The 11,632-nt window shown below is 42.2% G+C and overlaps 1 protein-coding gene across 1 annotated transcript; it reads right to left on the bottom strand.

The window, feature by feature from the left end:
• Window positions 1-6,884: 6,884 nt before the first annotated feature.
• Window positions 6,885-11,145, bottom strand: csdc2a (cold shock domain containing C2, RNA binding a). Its single transcript, XM_073828099.1, has 4 exons — window positions 10,956-11,145; window positions 10,259-10,468; window positions 7,778-7,900; window positions 6,885-7,616 (listed from the first exon to the last, which is right to left on the bottom strand). Exons 2-4 carry the CDS (start codon window positions 10,432-10,434, stop codon window positions 7,454-7,456), a joined length of 462 nt encoding a protein of 153 aa, XP_073684200.1. The 5' UTR covers window positions 10,435-10,468; window positions 10,956-11,145; the 3' UTR covers window positions 6,885-7,453.
• Window positions 11,146-11,632: the final 487 nt, after the last annotated feature.

Here is an 11,632-nt window from a genome sequence, read left to right as displayed (position 1 = left end):
TAAAAATTTATCATAAAAATAAGTCTTTGCTCGACAATATAAAAACATGGATGAAAAAAAATCTTGAATGATATTCCTTACAAATAACAGTAATACTACTTAAAGAAGTACATTACAGTAATATGTTTCTGTTAAAATTTATTCACGCGTGTTGTGATTATTTTCAAATTAAATGGTGTAAAGTTCTGAAGTGACTCTCGGAGAGGCTCTCTAGAGATTAAGTTCATGTTTTATTGTCCTCATTTAGAGAAACACAGACGCTGAAATCACCGTGAGCTTTACGTGCGTTTGAGTTTGTGTAGTATCAGTCTTTGACTGGCTGTTGTCGTGTTTTTAATTCTGCTGTGTGAAAGCCTTTAAAAAGTAGTTCCCTATCAGTCGGTCTCTTCGACGTCTCGTCGAGACCGACGAATTGGGATCTCGCCTAGAGAGACCAATCTACTTCGTGTGTATACAAACGAGCCAATGAATATTGGCATGCATGATTGCAGCCAGCTGCGGCTGATCACAGCGTGAGCATATAATGCGTAGCAGGTGCATGCATCATTAAGCTTTTGCTTCGGAGCTGGACCAGTCTACAGACGAGTCATCGAAGCTGTTTTTCAAAACACCAACGTCTCTTTTCTTTTTTGTGTTGGAGGCACGGCGCTTCAGCGGCGGTGGTCTTCCGTGTCGAGTGAAAGCACACAGCTGGTTTGCACCACCCACCTTCTGTGTTGCTGCGGCCATCTCCCCTTTGCGCTTCAGCACTAAAAGAGCAAATTCCTAAGAGAGTGAATTTCAAAGAGACTCCGTGGGTGAACGTCTTTATAAAGACGAGACTTTTATATCATGCCTTTTTCCCCGTGTGTTTCTGGATGTGGCCATTTCCTGGCGCTGGGTGATGGCCACGCACACTGCCTCACGTGTCTGGGCACTCAACACGCTGAGGCAGCGTTCGTGGATGAGTCATGCCCCCATTGCGGGAGGATGACAATCACAGAGTTGCGGACCAGACTCCGCTTCCTGCAAAGGGGCGGGGTTCCAGTCCCTCTGCCCAGAACTAGCGTTCCTCCAGGCAAACGCCGGGGGGGGGGGGCGTTACTTCTGGAAGCAGGGGTCTGTCCGGTCTGACGGTGACGGTGAGGAATTTCCCGCCCATTCCATCGGCGGGGGTCCCTTCTTCCACCGACGCTCCGTCGCCACCGGAGCTTTCAGGGAGCGGGTTGGACCTTCTTTAGGGGTACCGCCTGTTACCTTTGGGGCTCCCCCCGACGAACAGATGTCGGTCGCGGCATCGGAGGGAGAGCCAGTATCTTCAGGGGAGGATGACGGCACACTGTCGTCCGCTGGGCGGTTAGCGGTGCCGGATACCGACCCGGAGATGATGGCTATGCTTGCCCGGGCCGCCGAGAGGGTAGGGCTTGAATGGAATCCTCCATCACGTCCCGATCTCTCCCGGCTGGATGATTGGTATCTCGGGGTGGCCCGCGCTGGTTCTCAGCATCCCACCCAGGTGCCCTTCTTCCCGGAGGTGCATGAAGAGCTCACCCGAACGTGGACGGCACCTTTCACTGCCCGAAACCGCTCGAGTGGGACTTCCTCCCTCACCACCCTCGATGGCGGACGCGATGCAACTGTGTCCGGGCGCCGCTTCCACTTGGCGGGGCAACAGTCCGTCGCTCCCTTTCCGGGCCTGTAGGCACTCGTCGGCTCTGATCGGCAGTGCCTATGCGGCCTGCGGCTCCGCTGGTTCCGCCCTACACGCTATGGTGTTATTACAGGTGCACTAGGCCCAGGCACTGAAGGACCTGTACGAGGGTGGTCACGACCCAGAAGTTCTCCGTGAACTTCGCATCGCCACGGACCTCGCGCTACGTGCGACGAAGGTGACCGCGCGGTCTCTGGGTCATGCCATGTCCACCATGGTGGTCCAGGAACGCCATCTCTGGCTGTGTCTGGCAGATATGAGGGACTGCGACAAAACCAGATTCCTCGACGCTCCGGTGTCCCAGACGGGCCTCTTCGGCGACGCAGTGGAGAGCTTTGCCCAGCAGTTCTCCGCCACCAAGAAGCAGACTGAGGCCATCAGTCACATCCTGCCCCGGCATGCAGCTGCTGCCTCCACCCGGCCGCCGGCGGCACCCCAGTCTGCTCGTCGCCGAGGGTGGCCCTCGGCTTCCGCCTCCGCTCCACAGCAGCCACCGCAGCAGCCTTCACAACGGCGCCGTGGAGCCGGTCGCCGAGCAGCCGCCCAGCCCGTCCAGGCCCCCACAAAGACCACTGGGAAGCGCAAGAACAAGAGGCCCTGAGATGGGCGACCCAGAGATGGAGGATGCTGCTCTTCGGGAGATGTCTTAATTCTTCCGCGCCACAGACCCTTTCTGCGGTTCGCGTTCGAAGGCAGAGCATATCAGTACACAGTCCTGCCCTTCGGGCTGTCCCTTTCCCCCCGTGTCTTCATGAAAGTCGCGGAAGCGGCCCTTGTTCCTCTCAGAGAACAGGGCATTCGCATTCTCAACTACCTCGACGACTGGCTCATTCTAGCACAGTCTCGGGACCAACTATGCTAACACAGGGACTTGGTGCTCACACACCTCAGCCGGTTGGGTCTTCGGGTCAACTGGGAAAAGAGCAAACTCTCTCCAACGCAGAGGATCTCTTTTCTCGGTATGGAACTGGACTCGGTCAGCCAGACAGCACGCCTCACGCAGGAACGTGCTCAGTCTGTGTTGAACTGCCTGGATACGTTCAAGAGCAGGACGGCGGTCCCACTGAAACAGTTTCAGAGGCTCCTGGGGCATATGGCAGCAGCAGCGGCAGTTACACCGCTGGGGCTGCTCCGTATGAGACCGCTTCAACACTGGCTTCATGGCCGAGTCCCGAGGAGAGCGTGGCTACGCGGTTCTCACCGGGTTCAAATAACTCCGGCTTGCCTCCAAACCTTCATCCTGTGGTCAGACCTCTCATTTCTATGGGCAGGAGTACCCATAGAACAGGTCTCCAGGCATTCTGTGATACACACGGATGCCTCCGCCACCGGTTGGGGAGCCCACGTACGACGGAAGGGCAGTTTCAGGGGTTTGGACGGGCCCCCAGCTAACTTGGCACATCAACTGCCTCGAGTTGCTTGCAGTACGTCTCGCCCTGCTCCGACTCAAGGGGCACCTACGAGGCAAGCACGTGCTAGTCCATACGGACAACATTGCGACCGTTGCATACATCAACCGGCAAGGCGGTCTACGCTCCCGTCGCAGTCGCAACTCGCCCATCATCTCCTCTTGTGGAGCATCTGAGGTCGCTTCGTGCCATTCACATTCCCAGGTTGCTCAACCGTGTGGCCGACGAGCTCTCACGAGCTGCGCTTCCCGGAGAGTGGAGACTCCACCCCCAGTCGGTTCAGCTGATTTGGAGACGCTTCGGCGAGGCTCAAGTAGATCTGTTCGCCTCCCCGGAGACGGCCCACTGCCAGCTCTTTTTCTCCCCGACCTCGGAGGAGGCAGACCCAGCCCTGGCTTTGCTTTGTCCCGTCCGAGCATGATGCTATGTTGACCGGACACAAAGTTTCAGGACCTCAGACCAGCTCTTTGTGTGTCATGGAGGTAGGCAGAAGGGGAATGCCGTCTCCAAGCAGAGGATGGCCCACTGGATAGTGGATGCCATTACCCTGGCCTATCAGGTTCAGGGTGTGCCCTGCCCCCTCAGGCTGAAAGCACACTCAACTAGGAGTGTTGCATCCTCCTGGGCGTTGGCTCGTGGCGCCTCGCTAAATGACATTTGTAGAGCGGCGGGCTGGGCGACCCCTAACACATTCACGAGGTTCTATAGCCTTCGTGTAGACACAGTCTCCTCCTGTGTTCTCACCTCAAACGGGTAGAGGCACAGAGAGGCCTCGGGTCGGCTTGCTATAATGCTCCTGAGTAACCTGAGAGTAGCTCTGTTGAGTTCCTCCGCTGAGCTTGACAGCCGACGTAGCGGAATGTCAGGCGTCAGGCCCTCACTCGATGAATCCTTCAGAACCGGTAGAGGGCTAGGCTCTACGTAGAGACTTAATTGCATCTCTTACGAAATTCCACATTGCGCCATAGAGGCTGTGTGTTTCCCCGGTAACTCTTCTACCAGTAAATGAGGGTTCAATCACCTCCAATCTTCCATATAAACCTGAATTGAGTTATATGTGTATTGCTACGAACCTCCTATCGGAAGGACGTGAGCTCCGCATATTCCCAGTGCTCCAGCTTCACTGAAATGGGTGGCACTATGTTATACAGTGACTGGCTCTCCTTGATGCGAGCCCCTGGCCAAGCCAGTAACGGGACCCAGGAGGCCCGCTCAGGACACTGGAAGGGGCAGCAGCCACGGCGCTTTGTTAGGGATCCCAATTCGTCGGTCTCGACGAGACGTCAAAGAGACCGACTGATAGGGAACGTCTCGGTTACTTATTGTAACCCTCGTTCCCTGAAGGAGGGAACGGAGACGTCTCGTCCCGTCGCCGCGGCTCCTGTACCACCGCTGTACGGCCGGGCCTGTCCCAGCTCCTCAGCGAAATCTTAATGGTGCATGCACCTGCTGCGCATTATATGCTCACGCTGTGATCAGCCGCAGCTGGCTGCAATCATGCATGCCAATATTCATTGGCTCGCTTGTATACACACGAAGTAGATTGGTCTCTCTAGGCGAGATCCCAATTCGTCGGTCTCGACGAGACATCTGTAGGAGGGAACGAGGGTTACAATACGTAACCGAGACGTTCACTTTCAGAACAAAAATTTACAGATAATATACTCACCCGCTTGTTATCCAAGATATCGTCTTTCTTTCTTCAGTTGTAAGGAAATTCTCAGGATTTCTCTCCATATGATGGACTTCTATGGTGCCCCCGAGTTTGAACTTACAAAATGAAGCTTCAAAGGGCTCTAAACAATCACAGCCAAAGAAAGAAGGGTCTTATCTAGCAAAATGATGGGTTGTTTTCTAAAAAAAAATACAATTTATAAACTTTTTAACCTCAAATGCCAGTCTTGTCTAGTTTGGCATTGGTGTTTAAGATTAAAAAGTATATAAGTTATAAATTTATATATACATTTGTAATGTGGTATAAATGTTTTTAGAAAATAACCAATTGTTTTGCTAGATAAGACCCTTCTTCCTCAGCTGGGATTGTTCAGAGCCCTTTGAAGCTGCATTTAAACAGCATTTTGTAAGTTCAAACTCGGGGACACCATAGAAGTCCATTATATGGAGAGAAATCTTGAGATGTTTTCCTCAAAAAACATCCTTTCTTTACGACTGAAGAGAGAAAGACATGAACATCTTGGATGACAAGGGGGTGAGTACATTATCTGTAAATTCTTGTTCTGAAAGTGAACTACTCCTTTAACATCTCTGCTGTGGGTAAAACTCACCTAATAGTTTGTGACATCCGTCTTAGGTTGCTGGGTATTCATTCCAAAAATGTATTAGTAAAATTATCTATTTTCATATTGATTTGTCTTTAGACAAGCTTTAGGAGGCCGCGGTACATTATTAAAGTAGTCCAAAAACCGTAACCCGCGGCTCTGAATTTTTTCCCGCTACTGCATTTTCAAAATCGAACCTGGCAACACTGACCCCACCTCTTTGCTTCCCTTCCGCCGATAGATGGCGCTACAGCACATCTTAACATTTATTAAACGGCTATGCTTTGAAAGTTTTACACTGGATGTCTATGGATGTATCCGAAATCGCCCCCTATACCATATTCACTATTCCCTACATTAGTCCACTCATACAGTTCACTTTAAGAAGTAAACCAGTGAGTAAATTCGGACACTTAAATGCACCAGAAAGATTGCAGCTTTTGCTTAGTATGCTTGCTGTTTAACAATCATTTAAAACGGACAGTTCCAGTAGTAAGATTAAAGAATTTATCAAGAACTATGTCACGGAAATTACGTATAAACCCTATATAAACAATTTAATAATCAATTTACAACGAATTTGTACCTGTTTTGTACGCTGTATTGCGCCGTGGACGAGCGTGTTGTAAAATGAACAGATGGATGATTCAGCTGCAGGCGCCATCTTCTGGTGAGACGCGGGAATTCAATCGGCGCGCGACTCAGTCTCACAGTGCATTATGGGTTATCACTAGCCGTTGATTGTACATCGGTGAGTGCAATGCCATGAGTGCACTCGAGAACGTCCACTATGGTTTCGAACACCACTTAAACTGGATGTCCCCTCAAATAGTGCCCTATTTGCCCCTATAGTACCCTATTTGAGGGTATAGGGTGCGATTTAGGATACAGCCTATCTCTTTTTCTCTGTTATATATTGACCTTTTTTATTTTTTATTATATAACGGAAGTAAGCCTATGGGTAAGACTTCGGTTCATTAGCCACTACATGGAAATAAGGAGAAAAATAAAACGTGCAGTAAACGGTAAATTTGCAATACAATCCAGTTTGTTCATAATTAGGATAAATACATTAAAATAACATGTAATTTGCAATATCAAGCAGCAAAATGAGCTGTTTTGTACAGCAAAAAAATAGCTGGACATGGATGAAACCGGAAGCCTGACCCATAAAGTTTTAAAATGGCCATGCTAGTTCTCACGATAAAAAGGTGGATATTTAAGTATATTTGTTGATATACATACAGTAAAACAAATAATTCAATTGGTCATATTTTTATATTTAATATTATTATTTAATTTATTTAAGATTTATTTAATTTCTGATTTTGCATTTACTTTGGCAGTCTCCATATTCTCACACTTCAATTTTATCTTTATAAGCACTTCATTTACATAGCTGGAATGGATTTAAAAGTCTGAAAAACTGAAAGTATACCTTAAATATGCTTTAATGGATAAAAATATCGAGAGAGACAGAGAAAAACACAGCATTGTTATGTTATTTCAGTTTTATTAGAATTATCATAAGAAGCATTGTTCTTGACAAAATGAGCTACTGTGATTTTGGGATTTGTAGCTTTCTTACAGAAAACTAATATCAGTCCTATCAATCACAATTAAATGAATGGAAGTTTCCATTGAAGTGCATTAATTTAGTTTAGGAAATCGGTTTTACATAAATGACTTGAACATACACATCACGACGAACTCAAATGTCCCTGTACAGAAAGTGAAAATAAATACATAATTAATTACATATGAATGACAAAGTTTCAAACAAGGGCAACACTGCTGCTTTTTTGTTTCACAGTTATGTTATGTTCTGCCAACGCTATATTAAAGCTCAGCTGACTTGCATCCCAAAACATTTTCCAAACAAACCTTTCACTAACTTCCTGTTGCTTATTTGCCAGGCCGGAGAAAACAACAGTTGCATAACCCTAATTGCTATTCCATCCCTATCCTACTTACACACAACACCATTTTACGCCAGCATGAGCACCTCGAGTTAAACCTTTACTTTATTTCTTCCTCTCTGCTTTTTTTCTTCTGTTGGGCTTTGAATGTAAGAGCTAGGAGCTGATAACTTGCCCGGACCAGGTCTCGTGCTTCCTCCCGGAAGACAGGTTGGTGATGACCACCTCAACGGCTTGGAATTTTAGGTTCTTGGGAGGAACAGGACACACTTTGTAGGTCACCTCATCACCCTCCATTGGCACATATTCACCCTCAATACTAAAAAAAAAAAGAGTATGATATAATATAACATTACATTATATTTTAACATTTCTTTACATATTTATTTTTAATCATCTTTTAAAGCAGTTGCTAAACTAAAACAATTTTAAATTCAATGCTTACAATTTAATATTTACCATTTTAATTATCACACTTACTCTGAGATGTGAACAAATATGTCTTCTCCTCCATGGGAGGGGCGAATGAATCCGTGACCTTGTGACCTTGAGAAGTTCTTGCAAATGCCCTTGAAGATGGGTCCAGATTTGGCTCTTACCGATCTGACAAAATAACAGAGTAAAGAAGCTACAATTATAAAAAAAATTATAATAATAATCAAGTCCTAATTTTGTCTGCAATGACTCTCAGTTAATGGTCACAATTTTAATTTTAATGTTTCATTTTATTTTATTTATTTGCTCTAAAATGTCTTAAATTGATTTTTTTGGCTCTCTTATCGCTAGCCCTGATACTGTAGAACAAAGCAGAAAAGTGTCAATATCTGTAAAAAAAAAACAAAAAAAAAAAACATCCATCTGCTACATTAAAGTCAGACAAAATATAAAAATAATAGTCAAAACTCTTTGACACCCGACACTGAAGAAAAAAGCATAAGTGTCCATATCTGTAAAAAAAAAAAAAAAAAAAAAAAAAATCCATCCACTACAATAAAGTCAGACAAAATATAAAAATAATAGTCAAAACTCTTTTTATATCACATTTACACAAAGTACATTCATTTTTAAAATGTTTTATTTACTTTAATTTAATATTTTTTAATTGCTCTAAAATGTCATAAATTGCTGTTTTATCAATGTTTTTGGCATTTATCTTTAGTATCACATTTACACATGATTTTTTCAAAATGTTTCATTTTATGTAATTATTTCATTTCATTTATTTGCTCTAAAATGTCTTAAATAGTTTTTTTTTTTCACTGTTTTTGGCACTTATCTTTAGCCCAATACTGAAAAACAAAGCAGAAAAGTGTCAATATGTTTAAAAAATATCCATCTGCTACATTAAAATCAGGCAAAATATAAAAATAATAGTCAAAACTCTTGTTGTATCACATTTACACATGATTTTTTCAAAATGTTTCATTTTATGTATTATTTTTATTTTATTTATTTGATCTAAAATGTCTTAAATTGTTTTTTTTTTTCACTGTCTTTGGCACTTATCTTTAGCCCGATACTAAAAAACAAAGCAGAAAATGTCAATATCTGTAAAAAAAAATCAATCCACTACAATAAAGTCAGACAAAATATAAATAAAATAGTCAAAACTCTTTTTGTATCACATTTAGACAAAGTACACATTTTTTATCAAAATGTTTCATTTTATGTAATTATTTCATTTCATTTATTTGCTCTAAAATGTCTTAGTTTTTTTTTTTCCACTGTTTTTGGCACTTATCTTTAGCCCGATACTAAAAAACAAAGCAGAAAATGTCAATATCTGTAAAAAAAAAAATCCATCAGCTACAGTAAAGTCAGACAAAATATAAAAATAACAGTAAAAACTTTTTTTGTATCACATTTACACAATGTACATTTTTTTTTTTATGTTTCATTTTATTTATTAATTTAATTTTATTTATTTGCTGTGTTTTTCCCTCTCTTTGGCACTTATCGCTGGCCCCAAAACTGAAGAACAAAGCAAAAAAAAGTCTGTAAAAAATATCCATTATATCCACACTACATTAAAGTCAGATAAAATATAAAAATAATAGTCAAAACTCTTTTTGTATCACATTTACACATGATTTTTTCAAAATGTTTCATTTTATGTATTATTTTTATTTTATTTATTTGCTCTAAAATGTCTTAAACTGTTTTTTTTTTCACTGTCTTTGGCACTTATCTTTAGCCCGATACTAAAAAAACAAAGCAGAAAATGTCAATATCTGTAAAAAAAAAAATCCATCCACACAAAGTACATGAAATATTTTAATGTTTCCTTTTATTGTATTTATTTGCTCTAAAATGTCTTAAAACTGCTGGGTTTTTTTGCTCTCTTTTGCACTTATTGGTAGCTCCGAAACTAAAGAAAAGAAAAGTCAATCTTTCTGTAAAAAAAGAAAAAATATCTGTCATATCTGTAAAAAATCTCTTGTTGTATCACATTTACACAAAGTACTTGTTTTTTTCAAAATGTTTCATTTTATGTATTATTTTTATTTTATTTATTTGCTCTAAAATGTCTTAAAAATGCATTTTTTTCGCTCTCTTTTGCACTTACTGGTAGCTCCGAAACTGAAGATCAAAGTAGAAAACTGTTAATATCTGTAAAAAAAAATTATCGATCTGCAACATTAAAATAAGGCAAAATATAAAAATAATAGTCAAAACTCTTTTTTGTGTCACATTTACACAAAGTACATGAATTTTTCATTTCATGTCTTCATTTTATGTTATTTATTTGCTCTGAGATGTCTTAAATTAATCTTTTTTGCCCTTTTTGGCACTTATCGGTAGCCCCGATATTGAAGAACAAAGCAGAAAAGTGTCAATATCTGTAAAAAAAAAAAAAAAAAATCCATCTGCTACAATAAAGTCAGACAAACTATAAAAAATAATAATAATTTTGTATCATATTTACACAAACTACATGATATGTTTTTCCTAGATACTCACGCTGAATAGGTGCGTGTGCGTTTGGTTGGCAGTGGACTAGGAGGTTCCCCTGTTTGGGGCGGTTTCCTCTCCAAGACATTGCTGCCCTCTCTCAGGAAAGGTAATGAAAGTGAGATAGGTGTATGTGGGCAGTGCGGCTTTCGATCAGATGTAGATGTGCTGTCTGAATCAGCCATTGGTATGTAGTTCACTGGAGATGAGATGAGGCCTCTGTGATTTGAAAAAAAAAAGATTTGTGACATTAAACATTAACAGTTGCTTTGAAATAATCCACCCTGCCAGATTTGACCTGCTTTTACTGAAGAGACGTTTTTATGTCTTGTGTTGTGTGTTGCTCTCTCTAAACTCAAATCTGGGTGCAGCAGCTGCATCAGGACCACATCAGATCTTATTACTAGGGGCGACTGTTTTCCCCCTTCTTGTTGTTTCCCTTTCATTGTTTTACAATGCGCCAAGGGTTTCCCTGTAGTCTAAGAAACACCAAGCATCTGTGTTCTGCAAACTCTATATCAGCATATTCGACAGTGACTGCGATTAAACTGTAACGATATTTGTGTTTTATTATCATATTATCAACCTGCGCTCAACTATGCAGGTTGTTGACAAACGTAGTCCACAGTATGCGACACCGTAACAAGAAAGGCGTATTCAATCAACGGTAATATATACGGACAGGAAAACATATTGAAATTCTTACCGTACAGTACGTTATAGTGGATACCAATCTGTCGTTTGATATCTCGACGGCTGCAAAAAACAACAATATTTCTACATAGCTACATTAGAGTCTAGTATTAAATGTCTGGATACTATCATTCGTGGTCCACATATTCAAGGGACCCTTACGTAGCACACAATAAATGAGGTTACGGGAGGAGAGGGAGGGACACCCCATCAAAATTGAACGCGAGAGACGCGACGCGACGCAAGAAAACAAAAACGCTCCAATTATAATGAACGACAGAATCCTGACGTCAGTCTTCAGTCGACCAATCAGAGCGTCCATAATGTAATACAGACGCGTTCTAGTTTGACGCGACGCAGCGTAGATGTGCTTATTTATGTTTTCATGATGTTTAGAAATATTGTAATATTTCACTCAGCGGTTCTTAAAGACAGATACTTTATAAAATAGAGGATGTAAACGCGTAACAACCACTATATACATATTATGTACCTCAGAGAAACTGGTGTCAGGTGACCACTAGGCGTCAGCCAGGGTGTAAAAATGTAAAAACAAACATTGAATTGAACTAAATTACTAAATAATTAACTAAATTATTTACATAATTTAAACAGTATAGTGCTACAAGGAGTAGACAGGGAGTAAACATACACTACCAGTCAAAAGTTTTTGAACAGTGAGATTTTTAA

The sequence above is a fragment of the Garra rufa genome, chromosome 22 (assembly GCF_049309525.1).
Source record: "Garra rufa chromosome 22, GarRuf1.0, whole genome shotgun sequence".
Lineage (NCBI taxonomy): Eukaryota > Metazoa > Chordata > Actinopteri > Cypriniformes > Cyprinidae > Garra > Garra rufa.
Note: the sequence above shows the minus strand (reverse complement) of the source record. Positions and strands in the feature narration are given on the sequence as shown.